Raw genomic sequence first — 27,905 nt, 5'->3', positions numbered from 1 at the left:
AGAAGCCACCAAGAGGCCAGTGGCAACTCTGAAAGACCTACAGCATTCCATGGCCGAGATGGGAGAAACTGTCCATGTGTCAACAATAGCTGAGGTACTCCACAAATCTGGCCTGTATGGAAGAGTGGCAAGAAGGAAGCTCATGTAAAATCCTGCTTGGAATTTGCAAAAATGCATGTGAAAAGATGTGGCAAAAGATTATGTGGTCTGATGTAACAAAAATGAACTATTTGGCCTAAATGCAAAGCGTTATTTCTGGCTCGGATCCAACACAGCACATCACCCAGGTAACACCATCCCTACTGTGAAGCATGGTGGTGGCAGCATCATGCTATGAGGATGCTTTTCATCGGCAAGAACTGGGAAGCTTGTCAGGGTAGAGGGCAAAATGGATGGAGCTAAATACAGGCAAATCCTTGAGGAAAACCTGCCTCAGTCTGCAAAAGACCTAAGACTGGGACGGAGATTCACTTTGCACTGTTAGGCATGGCTTCACAACTGGGGAAAAAAAAAGTGTAATATTTGATTGACCTGCCGTCTGCATTTTTTCATGTTAATTGTACAGAGCAAGCTAATAAATCAACACTATTTAAACAACTGTTTTAAGCTTCCTGCCTCTGACTCGCATGTTATGTCATTGGACAGTATGAGGAATTCACCAATCATGAAGCTGGTGTTTGCTTGACTGTTGTCATAGTAACCAAATGCACAGCATTGACGCCGGACCGTGTACAGCTGCTGTAGCGCTGCTTCTACTTGATAAAAGCATGAAATGAACAGGGGAGGTGAAAAGTAATGGAAAATACTGTATGGAAAATAAAATGCATATTTTTCACGGTAGGCAGTCAAATATACGATTTCTGTGTAATTCATGATATCGTGAATTTTCCGGTGTCCTGTATAGAAGACTAGTGTGATCTGTGCTGAATCTGTGTCTAGTTATTACCTCCTCCTCACACAGCTCTAGTAATGTCTGCCTGGTCCGAAATATTCTCTCCCTGATTCCTCGCCTTCCTGTGCAGCTCTTCTGCTAGTTCTATGATACTGCCTGGTTTCAATAAGCGGTACACTTGACACGCACAGAGGCACTTGGTAAAGTTAAAACCTTTAAGTGCATATGGTTTTCATATCAAGCACCTCCCTCGTGGAATTAGGGGAAACAATTTAAATACATTTCCATAAATTTACATTATTAATTGCATTGAAATGACTTGCACACGGTACCTCTTTACCCTGTTCGACCTCTTCAACCTGTGTGCCCTCTCTCATATACTCCACTTTCTTCACCCGTTTCCTCTCACCAGCCAATCCCTTACCGGAAACTTTATCCTGTTTTCAGAAAGTGCGCGCATCAACTAATTAAGAAACGGGACCATCTTTTTTAGGGATACACACCTAAAAACAAACGCCACAAAAAAACAGGAACATAGACTTAAATAATTTATATGTATATTTTTTTTTTTTTTTTCTTCCATTCAGAACGTGGTCACAAGGTACCGAATGCTATTTGCATGCTGCATTAAGCACTATTGGGATTATTGTGAGATGTATGCATGAGTCATCATGGTTCATTGCATTTTTTCCATGTGATTACTTACACTATTAGTAATTATTTTTAAAATGTGAACTTTCGGTATTATAAATGAGATGTACTTTTAAAACATCAAAACACGTCTCAAAATAATGCAACATTCAGCATGACACCGTACTTAATACTTTTAGACGTGTGGTGCATTTCCACGCAGATTACATTACTTCTGGATTGGCTGGCCTGCGCAGTGAAGGATAGAAATATTTCGATTTTGAGGTGGCTGATGATGGCATGGAACAGTAAAACAATATAACAAACCTTATTTTTCTCCAGGGATATTGTGAAGCAAAGCACCACTAGGTTAAATTTAAGCTATCGCTTTTCTTATGCAAGTATCTGTTAACAGCTATATGTCTGTGTATGTTTCATATTGCAATTGTGTTATTATATTTTTCTGTGTTTTGGAAGACTTCAATATTAATGTTATCGAAATCAAAATACGTGCACGATATCGATATACAATTTTCATAGATGCCACCCCTAGTTTAAAATGAACAGTTGCATTTAAAAAAAAATGTAGAACAGCGAAAAACAAAAATAGATGTGCATTAACAAGTGAAAAGGTTACCCTTTTTTTGTGAACTCTAATATCTTTACCCAGTCAAATCATAGAGTGCTTAAATAAGCACAGTAATTTACCATTATAAAAAACAGTAATGAAAAAGAAAATGGAGAACATAAAAGAGCAAACAGATCTAGTCAATGAAAGACAACATGTTATTCAAATTCTTTGTCATATTATATATTTAAGGTAAGGCAGGTTCATTTCCGTTAAGTGCTCCCGGCTATAATGTTCTGCCACCCGGCTGTACAGAATTCCTGGGGAGAACCCTGAGAATGCTTCCTTTAGTGAGAATTGGCATTGTAAATATATAAAAAAATTATTATTATAAATATTTTAAGTAATAACAGCAACAATTGTGCGTTTTTGGAGTTGCTGCTTTTTTAATAAACAAACTGGGATAATGCAATATTCTCTGCCAGATTTTGTCATTACTGTGTAAAACTTGAACGCTTCATAAAAAAAAAAAAAAAAGGTACGAGTTTATCTTGTGCAGGGCAAAGCACTTTGGCTCATCGAAGGAATTTCCAGAATCCAGTTTAATTAAAGAAATGGAAGTCCTATTTGCAACCTTGAATTCCTAGCTGTTCTTTGGCTGAAATCTCTTGATATTTGGAACTAGTTGTCAGACAACTAGACAGCAATATGAATAAATTGTCTTAACACAGCCTGCTCTTGCTTTTAACATAGAAGTCCTTTAGCATGGTTTTTAGTGTGCACCAGTGAGATATACCTGCCTGTACAGGCATCTTATTGAGGCTGAAAGTGTCCGCTATACTAACAGGTTCGGTCTGGATTTAGCAATTCCTTCTCTCTTACAGGCACTTTTGGACGCATCTTCCACGGCATTCTCGTTGACGAGAAAGATCCCAGCAAGGAAAAACAAGTCTTTGTGAAAACAGTAAAAGGTGAGTGCTAGGCAGGCAGGCCTCATTAAAATAATTATTGTGAAAATCCAACATCTAACTGTGCAAGTGAGATTCCTCAGTGTACCCCTGTCTGTTCAGATCAATTGAATAGACTTCATTAACGTGAACTGTGCTGGGAGCTCTGAGTGTGCCATTTCCAGACATCTTTCAGGAGCAACTGTGCAGTTGACATTCCGAGCCTGTGTGCAGTACATACCTTGGGTAGAGGGTATGACAGAGGCCCTTTCTTGAGGATGAGGACATTGATAAAGATCTGAACTAGTTTATTTTTTGCACTACTTCTGTGTGCTTTCTTTAATGATCTACCAGGATGTGCAGGTCTATAAATAATATCTCTGGTATTGGGGGTATCAGCTGTAGTAGTGTCCCTGGTACTGGTGATATTGGCTTGTGTGGATACATGGAAGTGTCTGTCTGTACATCCATCCATCTGTCTGTATGTCACACCTATATTGCATGTATCTCGAATACAAAAAATATGTATATCAGTCATTTAATACAGTACGTACTTTGCCATGATACTAACACCTTATTTGCTTACCCAGTGATGTGTTCTGTAGGCCGTACATGCCTGTTATCCAATTCTCCACCTATTCATTGCCATTTCTCATTCTATACCCTTTTGTACATACTGTAGATATACATCAAGGTCATCTCAATTGTCATCATACAGATAGCTCTAGTGGAGGTGTGTAAAGTACTGACATACTTTTTCAAAATCCTGTCTCAGTATCTTAGTGCAAAATAGAATTCAGTTAGATGTTTTTAATGAGATCTCTAAGCATTGGACACCATAGCAGTTAGAGGTATCAAACACAACAATTGCTAATCTGTGGGCAGCCTTTGACCCCTGTAGTAGTACGACTGTCTTGGTTTGATTCTTCCTGTTTTATTAAAAGTTTTAATTAGGCTATCCAGCTGTCAGTCACCCCAGTCTACTGGTTGGCTCAAAAGAAACACAGACCTTAATCAGCTTAATAGCAAACATAGGGGGCACTGTGAGATTACCTGTGTCAAACTGTAGAAACACAGACTGGCCACCGGGACTAGCTCTTTCTAACCTGAATACCTGCAGGTGTAATTCTCCTTGGTTCTAAGAGCAACATTATAAGTATGAAATACCGTAGTTATCTTAACTAATGTATTCTTCTTGTTTTTAAAACACATCAATGGTTTTGACAGAGAATGATCCAGAGTCAATATAAAGAGGAGTACATTAGTTAGGACCACTCTGTAATTAAATTCCCATACAAAGCTGCCCTTTTAAGGGTTAATTTAACTTGTGTGCTCCATTCACCTAATCCAACCTGACTGACAGAACCCTGAGAGATGTCAGCCAGGCTCCTCGCAGCCAGTAGTCTTGCACAGCTCCCAGTGTTGGGCGAATGCTTTTTACTGAAGGTTGCAGTTTGGCAGCATTGAAGCCTTGATTCTTCAATAAGTTGATTATTTTCTGCTTGACACCTCTGAGTACCTGTTGAGTGTGTTTAAGACATGCACTGCTGAGAAATGCATTTTAAGGACCTGGCTGTTTGTAAAGAAAATATATCGAAGGCTTCTTGCTGATACTTCAGTGCTGCCCTTCCAATCAGCTTTGGGTAGACACAGGAAGGACCCGAGTCAACAGTCACAGTAGGAGCTGTGATTGGTGTGCGAATGTGAGCCAATGCGTCACGCTTCTGGGAGCAAGGTATTTTACAGAAAATAAATGGTATTTTTTTTTTTTTTTTTTTTTTTTTTTTTTTTAATATGTATTAAAAAAAAATCCACTTGGTCTTTGTTTTAAAGAAAAAAAAAAAAAAAAAAAAACTGAGTAGTTTTTACATCAAGAATTCTAACTCCCAAAAGCAGCTAACCTGTGTGTTCCTTCAACCAGAAGTTTAGCATGGAAAAGAGTCAAGGGCATGAACCAGTTTTATTGTTTAAAAAAAAAAAAAAAAAAAAAAAAGAAAACATTAGAAATCAAATACACCTTTTAACATAATGATTGCATCTTACATATAAGTACATATGAGATCTACAAAGTGATGGTAATATGTATTAGATCAGATTTATTGGATTTGTTTTGTTAACTCTATTTTAATGGACAATTTCAAACCTAGAGCTTATGTGTAATATTCTGTGCAGATTCAGAAAAGTGTGCCTGGCACATTCTACAGCTTTTCCATAAGACAGTGTTATTGCACATGTCTTTATTCAATGTTTTCTTGTAGCCTTTGTCGGGTGCATGATCCACTGAGTGACTTTGTTTTCAACTCTGCTCTTCACTTCACATAAGCTTCAGGAAGGTGAATTCACACTGTCAGCTGCACTCTGCCAGGATCCTAATCCATCTGGTATTTTGATTTAGATTTCTGATGGTCTGTTACAAAGCAGCTCAAAAAGATGGATTTTGACAGCTCCTGTAACTTATACAATAGTTAACAGACCTGGCTCTGTCTCGCTCCTGCAGTTTCCAAAGTATTTTTATTTTTAATGGTCTAGTGATATTTATAGTAGGAGTGGAAAACGAGATGGAAAAAGCAAACTGAACTGGGTTCTTTGTTACACTCATGTTGAGTAGAGATGTCATATTCTGACTGCTTTCTTAATTGCACTTTAGCCGCTAGAAAGAGTCATGATTGCTGTGAAAGGGCACGTGAAGCCGCACTGTTGTCGGACCTTGCGAATGCCCCACAGCTTTCTTCAGACTGTGCAGGTGGGGAGATTCGGCTGAAGCATCCAACTCTGTCCCATTAGAGACTGGTTGCCCCAGGGACCAGTGTTGCTGCGCAGATTCCCTGAGAATTCTTACTCCTTCATTCCCTGCATTCTCATGAGAATTTTGTGGATAAGCATATTGTGAAAGCTTATCTCTACTGGGAATGAGAGGAGCTGGTTATATCAGTAGATAAACACATTGTGTTCTCACAGGAATTATATGAGCTGAACTGACCGGTGAAGGAAGTAGTCTGGTGGCTTAGTGAAATGACTGTTACTCGCTCGACAAAAGCATCGCATGGGGTCTAATATTTAGAAAATGATAAGCTCCAAAAAATCTGATGAGCAGGGGGCTTTCATGACATCATTGTGATGTCAGTGCTTCAAAGATACCTCAAAACACAGATAAATATTATTTAAAATGCCATACTGATCTTTAGGGGTTAGAATTGAAATAGTTGGTCTGTGAGCACATTTTGGGGAAAAAATTGATAAAGCAGGGTCATAATGACGTCATCTTAATGAGGGGATTACCTCCAAAAGAGCTGAAAAATAGTGATAGTACAAAAATCATTTATCAACAACGCCAAAACCAGGTTTCTAGTATCAAAACTTTCATATGTTTTTCTTAAAATAATAAACAAAAATTAAAGAAATTTTAATTTTGGCACAGTGCCACACTCAAAGATAACAATGTGGTTATGGTGTTTGCTCAGTTCACACTATGCAGCCAGCTATTTCTGGCAGTTGCAGCTGCAAAGTTGCATGCACTGCAGTCCGGCTTTGTAGCACTTGCAGCTTTGAGAACCTCGTTCACACTTGCAACCTAATTTGATCAGCTCATTGCAAACTTTAGCTGCTTCAGGAAGAGTCATCCAGATTGGCCGCCAGTGGTTGTCCTCCATTATCCACCCCCATCCTTCTGGCATTGGAACCTTGGCCTGAGGTTCGGTACTTGTAGTCCAAATGCCTCCCTGATAGGACACTCTCGTAAGATGTTGCAGCAGGGCTTCCTAAGAGACAAAGAAGTGTAATATTTAGAAACAGAAACAAAATAATGAGATTATGCCTGTCAGTTATACAGAACACTGGAATATTCCATTTCAACCCTTTACCCGTGTAGGAGGAATGTTTTCTAGGCTCTCCCTCTTATTGCAGAATAGCTCCCTGTGTGCCCCATTGGCTGTGGCCAAGTTGCTGGTTTTGTCGTAGATGACTACTGTGAGCCATTCATGAACTCTTTTTCCCATTATTAAAGAAGAAAGACGTATCACATCTGCTGAAGTCACGGTAAAGAGGAAGAGCACGAGATCTCTCCTTTCCTAGCTTCTAGCAGATGGTGTTGATATAGTAATGGTAGAAACCTTTGCCTATCCCTAACACAACCCACAGGCCCATTATGGGATACGAAGACAGCATCTGGCCAATTTAAAATGACAGTGACATCTCTGTCTACTGTGTGGATGAGAATTTTGCTGCTGCCCGTTTTCTAGCGAGTGGTGAAGATGGACCACGATTCTGGTATCTGCCTCTTCATGTGTACATTCCCTCATGGACTTACTGCTACCTTTGGAGATACAAACCTATATACAAAAAAGACCCATTACCAATAACTTGCATATTAAGACTATAAAAAGAGTTACCGTTGGTAGAATCCCGGAGGAAGTATTTCCAGTTAACTGGCATCTTAGTTTGAGGTGCCACCTTCCTCAGCACACAGTTGCTCCTCTTCTGTCGAGTTGATTCTTTGATGCTGCTTGGGAAACACTTATCCCAGATCAAATCCAGTCTCTGATCAGTCTGTAGTTTCCGGCACACAAATCGATGAAATACCTTTTCTACGAAATCCTTAAAGGTGGAGACAGAAGATGTGGGTAAACTGTGTACAATGTTTGCACTATCAAAGATCTTGCTGTCAAATTTACTAGGAGGTTCAGGTTGGTCACTGGTTTCCAGAAGGCGCAGCAAATCTGACTTTGTTCCTGTGCGGAGCTTGCCAAAGTTGGAAAGGGAAAGTTGTAATGTGTGATCTGGTCCAACATAAGACAGCAAAGGGTTAATCATTGCTGGGGTGTCGGCCTTCTCAGAAAAAAGAGAAAGAATGGCAGTTCTAGCAGATGGGTTAATGGGAACTTCTTTCAAGAGCTTTTTGGAGAGAGAGTCCTGGATTCACCGCCCACACTGGATCCTGCACACCGTTCTTCAGCTCCGAAACCAAGAGGGGGAGCGCCCAAGGCCTTTCATTCTGAGGGTGCATTATTTTCAGGTTAAAGAGCAGATTCTGTGTTTGGCAAGAGAAAAGGAAAAGCTTATTTTCTGTTGGAAGAGAGTGTATATTTTCCCCAATTTCAGCGCAGAGCTGCATTTAATGAAATTAAGACACTGTTCCATCAAACAAAGGTGTGATATGGCCTTTTGCACCCAGCTCGCCTCCTGAGTCTCCTTCAACAGCACTGATAAGATTTTTAACACTCCACAAACTACAATGGATTTTTGTGCAAGAAATAGTCTTCCTAATCTATCCGACACTGCCCAGCACCAGGGTTGAATACTTAATAGTAGAGTGGTAAACTCCAGACTCTTTCAATCCCTTCCTTTTTATTTATTTTTGTAATACAGTACATTGTGCTGCGGTATAATTGGTCAATAACAGCAGGTATGAACAACTTACATTTTGTGCATTTTTTTTTTGTTTGTGTTTATGACTTTATAAATATACTTACGTACAGGTGATTTTAAATAAGAGTGTACGTTTCGAGCACTCAGATGTGTTTGGCCTCTACTGCCCTATATCTCTCCTTTTAATGTAGAATTTTTGCTAAGACCCTAGCGCACAGTCTTGAATCCATTCTCCCTCTCATAATCTGCTCTGACCAGACAGGGTTTGTGCAGGGTAGACATTCAGATTTTGTTCAGTATAATATATACTCCTGCTTCCCCTTGCCGGAGGTCTCTGTTTCACTTGATGCGGAGAAGACACTTGCTTGTGTTGAGTGTGATTACTTATTCATTACACTACACAGGTTTGGCTTTGGTCACAATTTTATTTCTTGGATCAAGCTGTTGTAGTCCTCCCCATCAGCCTCAGTTTGCACAAACAACATACATTCTAAATACTTCCCTTTCCACGAGGTACAAGACAGGGTTGCCCTCTCTCACCTCTCCTCTTTACAATTGCCATTCACTGCCTTTCATTGTTTCTGCTTGAAAGTCGAGAGGTGCGGGTTATAATTCAAGGGGGTCAAGAGCAGAAGGTATCTCTATATGCAGATGATCCTCTTTTATATATTTCTGATCTCATATCCTCTCTCCCCCACGCCTTAGCTATATTTTAACAATTTAGTAGTTTTTCTGAGAATAAACTCAATTTACTCGAGGGAACTCTTCTCTATTGATGTGGCAGCCCACCGGTGACCCCTTGATAATTTGCCCTTCTAAATTGCACTCAATAGCTTCACCTACCAGGGTATTTCAGTTACCTATTCATACAATAAGCACTTTAAATCTAATTTTACTCCCCTACTAGAGCGCATTAAACAAGACTTCCTTCATTGGTCCACTCTTCCTATGTCACTGGCTGGCTGCATTAACTGTCAAGATGAACACACTCCTTAACCTCTTATGCCCCCCTGTTCCGCGGGCGGAACATCGGTACTGCAATTGCACATTATATTTAAAAAATCATCTGTAATATTATTTCAAAAGCAAAACAGCAAAAAAAACTGACTCAATATCAAAAATGTTGTTTTCCTACAGTTTTCCTATGCGTAATTTTCAACATTCATTTTTACTGTAAATGTTATTAGAAAATGCAACCATTTGACTCTCAAGGGGCACATAAAAATAACATTTTTTAAAATAACTTTATTGCATGGTAAAGAGCAACACCATGTCTCATCTGTGCTGTGCTGCTGTATACGGTCCCTGATCTTTACGATGCAATACAAGTTGCAAGAAGTAATTGTTGCTTCCTGGCTGTCTTTATTATTGATTTAGATTATTGCATGGGAGTGTTTAGCAAACTTTTTTTATATTTCACTTAGAGACAGTGTAGGTAGTGTAGCCTTTCAAGATAAGCTGCCTGTCTGCTCCAACAATCGCTCACTCAGTTTTTTTGTTTGCCACATGTCAATCAAAGTAAAGATGAAAGGAACTGAGGTGTTTTCAGTCTGGCAGCCTGATTTAGAGCAGCAAAGGTGTCTGCAATCTTATTATTATTATTATTATAGACATTTAGCAGAAGCCTTTATCCAATAATCAACATATGTTCACGTGTCAGCAGTGCTTGAATGAGTGTAACCACTTTATTTTGAGAAAAAAAACCTCATTATTTTGCTTCTTGACATTTACATACTTTCAAGCAAGTGAGTAACAAAAATATAGTCAGGTACTGAAAATTCAGAGCTACAAAAAAATCTCAGTAGCAACATTCTCCTGAACTAAGAGTATTTGTCATGCATACTCATCATGGATAAATTTTGGGCACCCCAAAGCTCTCCAAAAAGGCCACCTTTTGAATGAAATATTGGACAAATAAGTAAAAAAGGATTACAAAATCTAATTTATGTGGCAATGTATAGCATGTGAGGTGCCAGAAGGTAACCTCCCTTTTAGAACTTGCTCAAGAAACTAGTGTATGACTGGCCATAAAGATTTACACAATATTCATTTTTGGAGAGGTTTGGGGACCCTTGGGCCTAGCTTTGTAAAAACTCATGTAGAATTTGATCCCTTTATTCAGTCAGTTCAAATTTTTGTCCAGTGTAGTAGACATGCTGGGGAAGCACTGGTATGCACATGTGATACAAGGTGAAAAAATGACTATAGAATATAAACAAATGAATAGCGTTTTTTATTTTTTTCTGGATATCTCCATCCAGTGTGGTACTGAGTAAGACTTGTATCAAATCGAGTCCTAATGGCCAGGGGGTTACCTTGAATTCAAGCCCTGAACCATGCCTGTGCTGTCTATACTTTGGAAGATAATATGATTTATTTACGGCCATAGCCCTCCAGGTGGCAATTGCCTGTGGGAGGCTGGGGGTTTAAGAGGTTAAATCACTCTTTCTCTTTCAATATACCTTTGTTTTTTTTCACCAAAAATTCCTCATTCATTTGGAGTAAAAAATGTCCCCTAATCCACAAGGATTTCCTCCAGAGAACAAAACCAACAGGGGTTATGGCCTTACCTAGTAATAAACTGCCTCAATTTTCTCTACAATCTCTCAAATCCACTGTTGATTCCTTACTGGATATCCACCCAGATGGTAGGAGTTAGGAGGAGCTATATCTAAAATGTATAATATTTTACTGTCTCTGCATTGCCTCCCTATCAACTCTTAAAACCTTGTGGGAACAAGATATAGGAGAGCGTTTTACAGAGGATATCTGGGAATCCATTCTTGCTCGTGTGCATTCCTCGACTGCCTGTGCTCGAAAAACAGGCTGATTCAATTCAAGATTTTACGTCATCTCCACTTGTCAAAAGTCATGTTGGCCAGGGTTTACCCTGAACTGGATCCAGCCTGTGACAGATCCAAACTAGCTCCTGCTTTTCTTATTCATATGTTCTTGTCCGGTCCCGGGTTGACTCCTTTCTGGAGTTAGAGTTAGGGTTGTGTTTGAGACCCTTTCTCAGACCTTACAAGTGCGTATTGACCCCTCCCCACCAATTGCACTTTTCGGGGTAGTACCTGGCAATGTCCCTCTATCTGGGCAACATTTGCAACTTTATTGGCTAGACGCCTCATTCTATTTGTTTGGAAGCAAGCTGCCCCACCCTCATGTTCACTGGATTAGAGATCTTATGCAATTCCTTAAATTAGAAAAAATAAAGTTCACACTCGGGATCAACTGCTACATTTTACAAAGCATGGCAACCCTTTCTCTCCCACATTGATCAGCTCAGGCTGCCCTATCTTCCATAACTTCCTTTAAAATTAACTTAACCCATTGCAGTCCTATGTCAGACTGGTCCGACATTACAATTTTCCCTTTCCTGTCCGACATCAAAAAGATGTCAAGCAGAGGTCTGTAGTCGTTTTTCCTCCGGAAAAAGGAGAGAAAACCTTTCAGTGGCCGAGGTAAGACCGATAGGAGCCGAGAGAAGCCATAAAAAAAGGGCGGATCTGAGCAATACACATAGTCCCTGCACCACAGAGATAACACGGACACAAACAAAGACGATAGCTGCCTCTGCATCGAGCACTCAAAGAATATCAGACATTGCCAAGCTTTTTGAGATGTTATAGTAATAAAATAATGATTTGGATCGCATTATTGAGGAGTTTGGTGATAAAACGAGTGATCAGGAGATGATTTATAAGTATGCACGACTATGAAGAAGTATGTGATAAATACAGCGAACAAGGGGTGGGGCTTGGCTGGAGATGCAGTACTGAGTGTCCAGTTGACATGCAGTGCCTTTTAAACCTGTTTTGCTGGGGGGGGAATACTTTTGAACACCGCATGTGAAAATAAATTGGACCGGACATGCCTGACAGGCTCTGAATAAATGGACTGCTAAGGGTTAACCTTCTGCTGCATGCCATCTGAAAAGACAAGAATGGTATTCTTGCCATCTGACTACTCCTGCAAATCCATGACAGAAAAGTGTTTGAGAAGTTTTGTTTTGAAGCGGTTTTATTGACAGAAATATCTTTGTTGACCTTTGATACAACTGATGGAGATCCACTAGTTTAAAGATGTAAGTTCCCACTTCTACTGAATACTCAACATGGCACACTCACTCCGTGAAATCTGTAGCTTTACCTCTCTCTCCTTCTTTATTTGGAGGGGTTTCGCTTTGTCATAAATGGACACAACGATTTCTGTACTGTCAGACAAGCAAGATGGTACTTGCCTTCTGAAGCAATCAAGTGACCATCTGTTCTAGCAAGGATGTTTTCATCCTTTCATGTCTGTAGCCATCTGCCTAAGGGATTGATCATCACAGAATGTTAAATTCATGAAGCTTACCAGGAGTGGTTCTTTCACAGAAGAGACAGCCATCTTGACCACTTGTTGTTCATTTTCTGTTCTGAAAGAACGATGCCATGAGGCAATTTTATCCAGAAATTTTTCCGCAGTTCCTTCTGACCCAAAGTCCACATCCACTGGCAACGCATACAGCTTTTTGAATTCTTCAACATTCTCGAGGGAGTCCTTGCAGACTTAGAGCATCGTGACCTCGCCAATTTCATGGACAACACAAACACTCTTGAATTTTTCTTGTAAATACAGACTGTCCGGTCCATACTGACCATCTGAATCTTGGCAGCTGCAAACACCTAGACCATCTAGAAGTTATACAAAGGAAAACAAAGCATAGGTTTAATATAATAAAAAGGTAGATATCCTGGTACAGTAAACAGAAGCACCGAAAGTTTATGCAGAAGTATTTCTTAAACGACTTGCCGGTTGTATTTATCAAATAACATTGCTGTTATATCTTAAGTACAAAATTAATGTTGATACTGTATTTCTAATCAATAAAAATATGTTGGCAGCATTACAGAAGGTATTGTACAACCAGAATTGCGGTTTATTGGGAAATTTTGTAACTGTGTTCAGCCCTTCCAATGTCACAATACTTTTGGAGCTTATAATTTTTTAAATCCCAGTAGATATAGCACCCTTCAAAAGAAAAAAAGTGCTTTTGTCCAGTGTGTAACGTTTCTGGCCATTTCCTTCCTTAAGCCACCTCACTAAAGGATCAGCATCCTGTCATACCTCAATCTGGCACAAGCGGTTACTGCAGCCACGCAAAAAAACTAAAATATGCCTTAAATCTGCAAACACATTCCTGCTCTTACTGTACCTGGACTGTTCACAGCTAGTATGGATTACTGTTACAGTGGTTTGAATTCAGTAATTCTTCATACTCTTACTGTGCTGCAGAGACTGCTAGTCCATTGTGTTTCACCTTGTTTTAGGCAGCTGGAATCTCTTATCATTGTCTGTCACTGGGTCACTGCCTGCTGGAGAAGTGACCTCAGCAACGGCTACAGCTCAGAGCCCCAAGGACAATTAACAGACACCACAACAAGTCACATTGCTATAGTTCCTTTCATCACAAGGATCCCAAAATGCTTCAACACAGACAGGCAATAAATAAGTAACTAGAAGTTGTAAGCAACTTAACGGCTTCCAAGGTATTCTTGTTCCTATCTGTGTTGCATATTAACCATGACCCTATCAGCAGTCTGTAATGAGTTATACGGTGGTTTTACATTTTTCCTTGAGAGGTCAAAGGTCATGGTCAAGTAAATTTTTTAATAGAGCGTATATGATAAACAGCTTTTCCAAGGCTATGTATGCAAAGTTTGGCTTCAGTTGGTATAACAGTTTCAGAGAAGGCGGTGTTTGAATATTTGACAAATCCAATATGGCTGCCAAACAGTGTGACCAATCGACTTGTTGAACAAACCTAAATCTCTACCATAAGACGTTTTTGAGAAGAAGTAGTTTTTAATATTTGGTTGGCTGCCAAACGATGTGACTGATCGACTTCTCTTGAACAACTGTAAATCTAGGCCATGATGGGGGTGTGTCCACCAAGTTTTAGATCTTTGCTGTAAACTGGTTTGAGGAAGATTTTTTGAAATTGTCCAAAATTCTCAAAATATCCAATATGGCCGCCGGACCAAGTGACCTATGACCTTCATTTTCACTCTGACACAACTTCCGTTAGGTGCCTACCACCCTACCAAGTTTCGTGAGTTTCTGTGCAACGGTGCTGATTTTAGAGATTTTTTGAAAAAAACGAGGGGGGAAAAAAAATCATTCTGGCTTGGACGCCTAATAACAGTTGAACCATTAAATTAAAAAAATCTAATGCAAAATTTGATAAAAACTGAAATTTAAAAAATATACAAATGTGGTTTTAATTAGAAAAGGCTAGTTTGTAGAAATAGAACACTTACAAATCTAAAACACACATTTTATAAAATTAGGATTTAAAAAAGGACAAAAAAAAAATGCAGTTTTGATTGTAAAATCCTATTTATGCTGGAATAAGCAGCAGCCCTGCATCCTGTCATCTAAGAGCGCAGTTAGGTGTATACAGGGTGAACAGCTCCTGTAAGTATCTGGGTGCTAATGCATTCAGGGCCTTAACATCTTAAACTACATTCTAAACTGCACAGGGAAACAGTGCAATGAGGCCTTGGGTAATATGTTAACTTTTTCAGAATTGCAGCAGTAGTGTTCTGAATAAGCTGTAAGCGAGACACCACATGTTTTGGCATACTAGAGAAAAGTGCATTTCAGTCCAGACAGGACACCTCCCTTTCAAGACGATTCAATAAAATGGAGTGGTCCACAGCATTGGTCATACCGATTCGGCACCTGGGAATAGCTTCGAGGCCGTCTACAGCCCGGCACCGACCGTGCTACATGTCGGCATCGACATCGGCACTGACCGCGTGCATCTCTGCGCCGATCCCGGCACTGACTGATTCAGCACCGGTGAATTGCGTTTAAAAAAAATTAAAAAAAAAAGTCTGCAGGCTGCTCATTGAGCAACCCAACGGCTGCACCCTCAGTCTCCAGAACAGCAGAGTCTCTACTTCTTACTGCAGGAGCCAAAGGAGCGGGCCTAGGCGTATTCCCCACTATTGGGGACACGGTCACGGTTTTGATGCAAGGTTCCACCTTCACCAACCTGTCCGTCCAAGCCTTGCAGATCGACAGATGCGATGCTCACAAAAGCTTACGCATCGGCATTGCTGTCGGCCCGAGCAGCAACATACGCTATGCCCAGTTCAGGCTCTGTGCTGTTAGTTGGATAGGACAGCGTCCTGGAGACAGTCCAACCAGCTGTTTGTCTGCTACGGGTCCCGCTGTAGAGGTCAGGCCCTATCGAAGCAACGTCTAGCGCACTGGGTGACAGATGCGATACACTTGGCATATGAACAGGACAGCCCATTCTACCAGGGGCCAAGCAACTTCGTGGGCTTTCCTTCATGGCGCCTCCTTAGATGAGTTATGCAATGCTGCTATATGGACAGGTAGTCAGACATTTGTGCGTTTTTACTGCTTTGGTGTGACAAACTGAACAAGGACCCTCTCTGGGCTCTAAAGTTTTGCAGGCGGCATGCTCTTAGGCCGTGGAGCTGTACTGTTGGTAATCTGGAGCCACGACAGCTTTGGTACACCTTTCCCATTCAGTAATGGTTGTCATTCAAATTGAAAGGCAACGTTAGGTTATTACCATAACCCTGGTTCCCTGAAAAGAGAATGACCACCATTACCGAATGGGAAGAGCCTCTCTGACCCATCAATCACTGAGCATATATACAAAAGCTGCCCTAACAGGGCCCTGCTGTAAGGGGGCAGTCCCACCCACCTCCTGCTGAAGAGGGGCTCCTCACAGTAGCCCATCGCCATTTTCTTTCAAAAACAGAGCTGGGGACACGACCTCAAAGGGTAATGGTTGTCATTCTCTTTTCAGGGAACCAGGGTTATGGTAATAACCTAACGTTTTTGATTCGATGTTCAGTACGGAAGGTATTGGCAAGTCTAGCCTGCCTAGTAGAGCGTGCTTTCTGTAAGAGAATAATGTGGAGGAGAAGCCTCAATCAAGGAAACATCAGGTCCAAGCTAAGTTTCACTGAAAGAGAAAATATCAATATTATAATCCAGATTGAAAACATTGATTAGAGGAGCTTTATTAGGCAGATCTAAAATTAAATAAAGCCAAGAGCTGGTTAGTGCAATCAGGAACGTGTGATTGAATAGAGGTAATAGGGGTATAAAGATTATTCCTGTAAAATGATTGAATAGAGCTAATAGGGATATAAAGATTACTGTAACGTGATTGAATAGAGCTAATAGGGATATAAAGAAGATTACTGTCTTACTGATCCTCTGTGATCACTAAATAATGTAATGGGAGTAGCAAGATACTTTAACCTCTATTTTAAACACTTCTTTAGATCCACTCTCTTCCCCAGTTACTACTTTTAAATAATTTGCTAAATGGTTTTCAGTATTTGCAGCTAACCTTCTTGCCCCTGACCTATTTAGGTACAGTCCGTCTTTGTTGTAGTATTTAGTTCTTCCCCAAAAGCAGTCCCAGTTATTTATGAATCCCAACCCTTCTTGCACACATCAGTCAGTCAGCAAAGTATTTATAGCTCTAATTCTACTGTACATGTTATCCCCTCTACCAATAGCAGGTAATACACCTGACAAATTAATTCTGCATCCTAACACTTTCACAACTTCCTTGTTCGTTTAAAATTCTCTTTCAGTGACTCAGATTTTCTATTCTTTGTCATTTATACCAACATGCACAATGACTCCCTGCTCTTTTTTTACAGTCATTTCATAACTGTGTACTCGGGATTCAATATCCTTGACTTTTGCTCCAGGGAGGCAGGTAACAGCTTTGTTTTAAGGTATCTTTACTATTAAAATCAGTCAACAAACCGTATTATTGAGTCCCTCTACACAAACACTTCCGCTGTTTGCTGCAACTGAAATGTCGCTTGGAGCAGCACATTCCTAAGGTTAAAATAGAAATCATTTGCAGCATCACCTTCAAAATCCAAAACTAACCAAGTGTTATTGATTTGATTAAAACTGTTACCAGTAAACTGTGGCTAGGAGCCCACTCCCCTATGGATATTTGTGCGCTGTTTTCTTTGTTTTATTTGTATTATGATTTATGTATATATGACGGCAATAAGTTTTTATCTTTTGATTTATTCTTTGTTATTGTTTGTAAAAACCTTGTGAGGATGCGTGACTGATCAGCTGCTGATTATTTAACCAACTGACTAGTTAATCCCTCTGTCATGTATAAAAGCTGGAAGCGTTGCTTGTTCGAGGAAGGGTGTTCGAGAGTGGAGAACAAGTTAGGAGGTCATTTAATTTAAAAACAATAATTGTATATTCTGGTTTCGCAACCAGCGGTACTGCCTGATACTGTTTTTGTTTGTTTGGCCAACATGCCTTTTTGTTTGAGTTTTTTTCTGTTTAAATCTTTTATTTTTTTTTTATTAAAACTGTGAGCGCCCTAGCTCAGTTTTGCCCTGCCATCCCTTGTTGTGTGGTGTCTGTTTCTGGTCTGACATCACCCCTGCAGCCATCCTGTTCACATGCTCATTTTTATTCATGCTTCTCAGTATTTCGATTTGTTTTTAAAGTTCAGCAACCTTCTGCATTAAAGTCTGCGTAAACATTTCTTGCAAATTAAATCTTAAATTATCCACCAGATATGTTTCACAAGGATTAGACCAATGCACGCGTTCCGGATTCCGGGCATAGTTAATAGAACAGGAATTCAAAAGGTTGTGAAAAATTTGTGCAAGACATTATAAAGCATTACATGAGAACTAGTATTTAAAATAATTAACAGGGAAAATAAAACAACATTTATATAATGGTAATTGTAAAATAAAGTAATGCATACATAAATTGATCAAATTAAAAAATGAGGAAAAATTTGTTCTAAATAAACTAGAAAGGAAGAGGGGAGAAAGCAACAAAAAACAGAAGGGAGACCACATCAAAACAATGACTCAGGTAAGACAGCCATTAAATGTATTTATCCAAATGCTAGAAGTATCAGAAACAAAATGTTAGAACTTAAAGCTACTGCACCAAGAAGTAACTATGATGTGATAGGTGTTACAGAAACTTGGTTATCTCAGAGTGATGGAGACGAATATAATATTTGTGGGTATACACTGTATAGGAAAGACCGGCAGGACAGAAGAGGTGGAGGAGTAGCTCTCTACATAAGAAACAGTCTTGAAGCCCAGGGGTTAAACCTGGACAAAGAAAACAATGACAAATAAATATGGGTCAGAATAAAGGACAAAAATTCAAAGGGCATAATAATAGGAGCATGCTATAGACCGCCAGATTCAGACGCCGAGCAAAATAATCTGTTATACAATGACATTAGAAATGCATGCAGCAAAGGAGAAGCCATACTAATGGGGGTTTTCAACTTCCCCAATATAAAATGGGAAAACCCGGTGGGTAGCACGATGGACGAAATTGAAATGGGGGAAATGACAAATGACTGCTTCCTAAAGCAAATAGTCAAGGCACAGACTAAAGGGGAGGCATGCCTTGATTTAGTCTTTTCAAATAACGACAGAATAACTAAAACAGTTCAGAGAACCACTGGCAAACTCAGACCACAACATGGTCTCATTTGAAGTGATTTTTAAAACCCAAAAAGTAATGACTAAAGCTAAGGTTTAAAATTTTAGAAAAGCAAATATGAAGGTGTGAAACAGAGACTAACAGAAGTAGAGTGGAGTAAAATAGAGAAAACATACACAGAAAAAGGATGGCTGTTTTTTTAAAAACGTAGTACTAGAGACGCAAAACAATTACATCCCAAAAGTAGACGAATCTAAATCAAAAACAGAAGTGCCCAAATGGTTTAATACATCAATTTTAAAATAAAAAAATTCTGCAAAAAAAGGCACTTTACAGAGCGTTTGAGACCAAAAACAAAGAGTACTCAAAACTCAGTACAGAAAGAGTACTCAAAACTACAAACGCTAGTCAAAAAGGAAGTTAGAAAGGCCGAGAGAGATAGAAATTAACATTGCTAAGGGGGCTAAAACCAATTCCAAAATGTTTTTCCAGTATTACAACAGCAAGAGAACATTCAAAGAGGTGGTTAAATGTCTAAGAGATACAAGTAGCAAAATCATAGATGAAGAAAAAAGAAAAAAAGGCAAATATATTAAATGATTACTTTTCACAAGTTTTTAAAAGGAGGATACAGACAACATGCCCCACATGTCAACCTGTTCCTATCCAGTTTTAAATAACTTGAGCATAACTGAGGCAGAAGTATTAAAGGGACTAGGAGCTCTTAAAATAAACAAATCCCCTGGGCCGGATGAGATCCTCCCAATAGTACTCAAAGAAATTAAAGAAGTTATTTACAAACCGCTAACCAAGATCATGCAACCGTCTCTTGACACAGGGGAATGAATAGCAAATGTAGTACTATCCAAAAAAGGAAACAAAATGGAAAATTACCTGGGAGACAGTCAACATGGTTTTAGGAAAGGAAGATAGTGTCTGACTAACCTGCTTGATTTTTTTGAGGATGCAACATCAATAATGGATAATTGCAAAGCATATGACATGGTTGATTTAGATTTAGATTTCCAGATTTTATTTTCCTGCATAAAAGATTAATTATCAAACTGAATGCTGTAGGGATTCAAGGAAATGCATGTACATGGATTAGGGAGTAGTTATCATGTAGAAAGTACTGATTGGAGGTGAAACCTCAGAATGGAGGTAACCAGTGGTAACATAGGCACCACAGGGATCATTATTAGGTCCTCTGCTATTCCTAATCTACATTAATGAGTCAGTTTCTGGTATAGCATGTTGTTGTTATTAGGTTTCCTTCTTTTCACCACTGCTCTTTCAAGTGTAGTAACTTTCTTACTATCATAGGTTTTTAAGAGTGTCTGTGTGTCATACATGTATTTGCATTTTAATATGCTCTACAACTTATCCTATTAAACTTGATAAAGACATTATTTAGTACAAGTTATTGCTGGCACTGACTGTGGGGGCAAATGGAGTCTGTATGTCAAGCTGAATATCACATTTCTATTTTTGCGTGTATACATCCACTTATTCAACTGAGGATTCTTTTTTTTTTTTAATTAGTACAAATGAATGAGAATCTGGGGGTATATGGAGGCATTGTGTCTGTTACTTAGTATATCAAACTTGCGTTTTTCGCATGGTGATTTGATTTCTACTTGTTATGTATGCCTCTAGTGTGTGTGTACAGCGTGGCGGGGATGTCTAATGTGTGTGTGCAGCGTGGTGATGTCTTTAATGTGTGTGTGTACAGCGTGGTGATGTCTGTCTGATGTCTCTAATGTGTGTGTACAGTGTGGCAGGGATGTCTCTAATGTGTGTGCGCAGCATGGCAGGGATGTCTCGTGTGTGTGTGTGCAGCGTGGCGGGGATGTCTGTCTGATGTCTCTAATGTGTGTGTGCAGTGTGGCAGGAATGTCTCTAATGTGTGTGTGTACAGCGTGGCAGGGTTGTCTCTAATGTGTGTGTGTGTACAGCGTGGTGATATCTGTCTGATGTCTCTAATGTGTGTGTGCAGCGTGGTGATGATGTCTGTCTGTCTAATGTGTGTGTGCAGTGTGGCAGGGATGTCTCTAATGTGTGTGTGCAATGTGGCGGGGATGTCTCTAATGTGTGTGTGCAGCGTGGCGGGGATGTCTCTAATGTGTGTGAACAGCGTGGCAGGGATGTCTCTAATATGTGTGTGCAGTGTGGCAGGGATGTCTCTAATGTGTGTGTGCAGTGTGGTGAGGATGTCTGTCTGGATTAGTGAGTACGTTGCCCTGATTCTCACAGGGTTAACGGTCATTGTTGAGTTTGCAATGGCAGGGAATGCCTGTGATAAGGAAACAGTGCTGCCGGATACTGTGCTTGCATTACTGTACGTTTTATGATGCACGACAAATTATTTGCTTCCTCTTCTGTTCCACAAAGTAATGGAAAGAGGAAACAATATTGATTATCAAAACACAAGACGGATGCTAAAGCTGCATGGTGAGATAACAGATTATTGCTTTATGAACTTGTTTGCAGTCAATACCATTCTTTTTTCCTTGGCACTAAGAGGGGTACTGTTCTCTGAATAAAAAAGGGAAATGTTTTTTAAACTACTTTCTGATAAGTGCAGACGCCTTTTTTAATTGCTTTTTTGTGCTTTGACCCCTGGCAGAGCAACACATTGTCTGAATTTTGAACATTTTGTGCATCAATAGCATGGTAGCTTCTGTCAGTACATCCCAGTGACTCACTAAGACCATAGTAGACTAACCCTTAGGGCAGTGTTGCGCAAAGTTTACCTTAACTTTATATTTTAACAGTTGTTTTTCCGATTTTCATGTAAATCAGATGTTTTTTCAACAAAGTAGTCCAGATTTAGCTAAATATATACACGTTTCACAAATTCAACATTTAAAATCAGTCTAGAATTTTTTTTTTTTTTTTTTTTTTTTTTTTTTTTCACCAAGTGAACATTTAACATTATTAAAACAAAGCATCATCTTGCAGAAATATGAAACCAGTGTGTGGATCTCCCCGTCACTGACTAAAATAAAGGTGAAATAAAGAGAGTTAGACATACCATCAATTTCCAATTCTTTTGCTATTTCTTGACATGTGGCATCTTTAAGAACATAAGAAAGTTTACAAACGAGAGGAGGCCATTCGGCCCATCTTGCTCGTTTGGTTGTTAGTAGCTTATTGATCCCAAAATCTCATCAAGCAGCTTCTTGAAGGATCCCAGGGTGTCAGCTTCAACATTATTACTGGGGAGTTGATTCCAGACCCTCACAATTCTCTGTGTAAAAAAGTGCCTCCTATTTTCTGTTCTGAATGCCCCTTTGTCTAAATTCCATTTGTGACCCCTGGTCCTTGTTTCTTTTTTCAGGCTGAAAAAGTCCCTTGGGTCGACACTGTCAATACCTTTTAGAATTTTGAATGCTTGAATTAGGTCGCTGCGTAGTCTTCTTTGTTCAAGACTGAACAGACTCAATTCTTTTAGCCTGTCTGCATATGACATGCCTTTTAAGCCCTTTTAAGCCCTTTCTTTTTATTGTCTTTAAAACGACAGACACTGGCATCATAAAGAACTTTATTTTTCAACTTTAATAATTAAATTCTCTCATTGTCGATTCCCCCCCCCCCCCCCCCCCCCCCCCCCCCCACTACCTTTTGACCTTATTTCTGATTGGTCCATTGCAACGCGAACAGCGTGTAGCAAAATACAAATGTATTTCTATATTTGCTCGCTTCATTCATGCCGCTTGCTCCGCTTGCATTGAGCATTACTCCATTTAAATGAATAGTTGCAATTAGTTTTGATTCGCAAGCTCGCGTCTGGTGTGCATAGCTCTTTAACGTGCAAGCCCTCTCCCACTGACGCCTTTGATTTGGCATTGTATGTTACAGAGCTGCGCTTACACTCCATTTTAAGAATGTGTTTGTTAACATTTATGTATTTGGCTAAATCTGGACTTTTGTTTATTAAATCTACATGAAATGACATTAAATCCAGGAAAAAATGCCTGTTTAAAACATTAGCGGTTGTTTTTTGGGTTTTTTTTTTACACTTGTCGCCACTGTTCAGTGCAGTTTCACTGACATACTCACCACTTCAAACATAATTTCTTCAGTTCTACAAGTACTGAAGTGCCTGTTAACGGCTCATTTGGAAGGTAAGAACTTGGCCTAATTAGCTGTTATGTATGTATTTATTGTTTGGATTGGCTGAATTTATGAAGTCCCAGTTTTAAAGTCCAGGCAGTACCACTGCATAAAGAGTGGTGGTGAAGTCATCTGTCATTACTGACAGTGATAGAACAAGTTTAGCTGTACATATAGTGTTCAAGTCGCATTTTTTAGATTACATTTTTTAAACAGAATATACTGTTTTGATTTGTATTGATCTTTTGCCTGTTTTTCCCCAGTGTCCAGGGATAAACGAAGACATGTTTGTGTCTGAACGTTATTTAAATGTTTTTAAATAAATTTAAATGTTGCCATGTGCATGCAGTGGATTTGTCATAATGATCTACCTTTTCATCTAGTTGATCACTTGCAACTCCTTGACAAGCATCCACTTTGCAAAGGCATGTTTTATATGGTGGAGCTTGTATATTAAAATCAGTTTTTTGTCTGTTTTCTCCTCTGGTTTAGACCATGCCTCAGAGGTACAGGTGACTATGATGCTGACAGAGAGCTGTAAACTCCGCGGTCTACATCATAGGTAAGTAACTGCAGAATACTGACACTGAGTATTTCCAATCCCATTATACTGTAAATGTCCTTCCCCCAGGGCTGATCTCGTTTTCTTCACCTGATTACATTTGCAGCTGTAGCGATGGCATGCCAACCCAGGTAAACTGTAAACTACTGACTCAGGTGGCAAGCCTGTGTGTACTCAACTGCCTTATAAAACAAAAAGAATATAATTAGACTTGCTTATTTTTTAGGGATTTAGATCCCTTGAATTTCAAAAGCAAATAAAAAAACATAAAATTTGGTCTGGTTGCTTTCCTTTTTTTTTTTTTTTTTTTTTTTTTTTTTTTTTTTTTTTTTTTTACTTAACTAAAATGTGTGTGTCTTTCTGGTACACGCTAAACAGAACACGTAGCTACTGTAGTGTAACGCGAGACAAGTTCCTGGAAAAAGAAGGGTGATGTAGGCCAGAACCCACAAAAGCTGCAAACACAGATAGCTTCCCGTTCTGCAATTACTGACAACAGTATTATAAAAGTTCAGAAGGGCAGAGGTTAATTGGCATGTGTTCCCCTTTAACCCACAGGCATCTTGAATGACTTGTCTTATCGTTGAGTCCCCATTAATCTCCTCTAGGACTATGATGTAATCATTAAACATTTGAGGTCCATTTATTCAGCGCCTGTCAGGCACATCAGGTCCAATGTATTTTCACACGCGCTGTTTATTTTGCACTTGCTGTTTTTAAAATATTTTTTGCTGATTAAAATGGTTTAAAGGACATTGCAGTGCTAAGCGACATCAGTACTGCACTTCCCACATACTCTGTATAGATGTCTATACTGATAAATCCTCTTCTGATCACTCGTTGGTTTTTTTTGTTTTTTTAATTCAGTTTCATTTGGCTTTACGTCTTTTCGATGACTGTACTGGAAAGGATTAATACATGCTTGTGTTAACAGTACTTCATGGAAAAGCTACACAATCAGTCGTGGTTGATGACACACATGACACCCAAGAACTTGTAGATCATGTCGTAAGGATTGAGTTGCCTCTGTTACTGATCTAATGTCAGGAGGATTATTTTCTTTTTTCTTTAGACCCGGGCAGATTTGTATATGTATACCAAAAGTTAATACCACTGTTACCTGATGCCTTATTCCCTGTGTTGTAGCTCAGCCTCACTATGGTACCTCATGGGGGTAGGACCTGCCTGCATTAGGAGGTTTTTATACTAGATTTTAAAGACCTTTGATAAAGCAAGTGTTTTGATACCCCCTGCTGTGTTCGTGGCGCCCACAGGAACCTGCTACCCATCAGCCACGTGTGCACAGAGGAGGGGGAGAAGCCCATGGTCCTGCTGCCCTATATGAACTGGGGCAACCTCAAGCTGTTCCTACGGCAGTGCAAGCTGGCTGAAGCTAACAACCCACAGGTACAATAGGGGTGGAAGAAAGTCACAGGCATTTTTGGATGAAGTGAATACAGTAGTTGGTACACAGCTGGATTCTGTTATTCGCTCCAATAGTTCTGGGTTTCCAGTGGAAATGTACCTTTTCACTGCAACCTTGTTTTAACCTTTATCATGTCAACATATCAGCTTTACTTCCTTTTTACAACCCATCTGATGTTCCCTTCCCCTTAGATTCACAAAACTCTCACTTGTAGTTTAACTCTTTGCAGTCTATTTATTCAGTGCATGTCAGGTGCGTCAGGTCCAATTTATTTTACACATGCTGTTTATTTTACATGCGCTGTTTTAAAAGTAATTTTATTCAGTAAAACAGGTTTCAAAGGCACTGCATATCAACAGGACACTCAGTACTGCACCTCTAGCCCCGCCCCACCCCTTGTTCGCTGTATTTATCACATACCTCTTCATAGTAGGGCGTATTGGTAAATCATCTCCTGATCACTCGTTTTATCACCAAACTCCTCCAAGTTATTATTTTTTTTACCAGTACTAACATCTCAAAAAGCTTGGCAAATGTCCATGATATTATTTGAGCTCTGGATGCAGAAGCAGCTGTCTTGTTTGTTTATGTCCATGTTATCTCTGGGTGCAGGGACTATGTGTATTGCTCTTATCGGTCTCACTCGACCATTGAAAGGTTTTCTCAGCTTTTTCCAGAGAAAAAACGACTAGACACCTGTGTAATGTGGGACTGCAAAGGGTTAAAATTCAGATATGTTTTCCTTTCACAAAACCGTGTGTCCTAAATTAAGTATAAGGTAATCAAATGAGCACACTTCACTGAACTTGGTCGAATTCTTACATTGTTCTTAAATCTTAAACTACATAATTTTTAACAACAGGTTGCAAGTTCCTTCCTGACAGTTTAGGAACCTCAAATATTCACGATCACAAGATGAAGCATGTAGTTTATGCTGATTTGAAATCCTCAATCAGCACTTCTTGCATTTCCAGGTCAGCTACCTTAATGGCCTATGTTCAGCTTTTACTGAAACTGGTGAAATATGCTTTGTGTTGTTGCAATCACAAGGAGCCATAAATCAATGCTACTCATACCTCACTCTCTTCAGGCTTGCATAGTGCGTGTAAAGAGCTATTGGCTCTGTTTCATAGCATGTGCAAAGGAACGTTCTAGGAGGACAGAAACAGTTGTAATGGTTATATTAGGGAAAATAATTGGTTTAGTTCTTGTTCTTGCCGAGTAGCTTCTTCCTAGTTTTATACCATGCAATTGTTTTAGTCCTGTCTGAACATTTTGCTTTGGACTTGCTTCAGAACACTCCACAGGCCATGACCTATCCATAGAAACACATTAATTTCATATGAACTGATTGTCCAGGATTAAAAATCTGTATCTAATATTCACTTTCTTCCTGTCTGTGAATGAAGCAGAAACAAGAGGATACAGTTATACTTTAGGACGGTTTTATATAGATTCAGGCATAGCCACTCTAATGACGGAGAATGTAATTGTTGCTTATTTTAACAGAGCCATCGGCAAAGCAGTTGTAGTGTTCCATCTCATCTCAGTGTTTGACTGTGGCTGCCTCTGAATGATAATTATTACTTTAAAAGGTTATAATCTTGAGAGTTAAATTGATCACAAGTCTTTCTGAAACAAAAACAAGACTGCAGCAGTGGTTTATTTGTAGACACTCAACAGAGGTTTGGAGAAACAAAGCGTGGCGACCCTTCCTTTGGGGACCATACTGTGCTCGTCCCAGTCACCGTCCGAAACAATCCTATTGCCTGTGGCTCACTGTTCACGGGAATGCACACATGAAGCTTTTGACATGTTTACGGCCCTCCGCTGTGACCTTCAAGGAACTGAGAAGTGACTGAGAACAAAACATGGGTGCGTCATCTTCACAAGTGCTTCAAACAGGTCCATACTGTATCCTGTTCAATTGTTTCTATTCAACCAGAGAGGAAACGTTTTTCAAAGGACCTGTTTGTATGAAATGGCATGGGCACAGAGCTGAACGACCAGTCCAAGTAAGATGGAATGGGATTAGAGAAAATGATTTATACCAGAAGGCTTAATGGACTGGGAACCTGCTCCTTCCCCTACAGCTTCCCAAGACCAGCCATGATGCAGTCATTACAGGCCGATCCCCCAGGGCAGCAGTATAACATGTAATCCAGTGCTTGATGTATGAACGTGCAAGCACCTAAACCACCTTTCTGTGCTTAGTTCACCTTAATCTCTGCCAAATGACCAACATACCTATCTGTACTTATCTAGCTGGTATATGCAGCATCTTAATCCGTACTGATGCACTGTGTGTAGGTACCGTAGTAAAGCAATCTCACCTCTTAAATCATAAAGCAGCAGCTTCCCGTTGATTGCTGCTGCATTGAGGGCTGAGCTGCTTACCTGATCAGGCAGGCTGATGGCAAAGATGTGGATTTCAATCAGGAAATGAAGACAAGCAATGCTGTCTGTGAAAGTAGTATAAGTGAAAAACGTGTATAGAGCATTGTATGCAGAACAAAAACTAAATAACTTCCAAATGATAAAGAATTTGTGGAATTGCATGAAATAACGAATACTGTAAGTGACAAACAAAGAATAATGGACTGAAGGATCTAGAGTAAATCACTGCTGATCTGTTTCTGGATTTCTGGCAGTTCATTATTGAAGGTTCTGGATTTCAACTGATTTTATTCACTGCCTCTTAACATTGTTCCTAGATGACCACGTGTGTGCTAATGACTGTTTTGTCTTGAAGTCCATGAGCACCTTTATGGATGAAATCTGGGCAGACTTGCGTGCTGTGCAGATGTCATATTAGCCTGGATAGTAAAATTCTTAGTATTGAAATTCTTTGGTTTAACTCGATCCAAATTAAACACTGACAGAGCCAAAACAAACGG

At 39.6% G+C, this 27,905-nt stretch overlaps 1 protein-coding gene across 3 annotated transcripts in view; it reads left to right on the top strand.

Moving 5' to 3' along the window:
* ryk (receptor like tyrosine kinase) overlaps window positions 1-27,905 on the top strand; it is a 127,218-nt gene that overhangs the window by 88,469 nt on the left and 10,844 nt on the right. For all 3 annotated transcript variants that reach the window (XM_041264075.1, XM_041264073.1, XM_041264074.1), the window contains 3 exons: window positions 2,975-3,061; window positions 23,513-23,582; window positions 24,857-24,989. In XM_041264075.1, the coding sequence (XP_041120009.1) occupies window positions 2,975-3,061; window positions 23,513-23,582; window positions 24,857-24,989 (290 nt within the window). The remainder of the gene's footprint in view (window positions 1-2,974; window positions 3,062-23,512; window positions 23,583-24,856; window positions 24,990-27,905) is intronic.

Source organism: Polyodon spathula, chromosome 11 (assembly GCF_017654505.1).
Source record: "Polyodon spathula isolate WHYD16114869_AA chromosome 11, ASM1765450v1, whole genome shotgun sequence".
In the NCBI taxonomy this organism is placed as follows: Eukaryota; Metazoa; Chordata; class Actinopteri; order Acipenseriformes; family Polyodontidae; genus Polyodon; species Polyodon spathula.
Note: the sequence above shows the minus strand (reverse complement) of the source record. Positions and strands in the feature narration are given on the sequence as shown.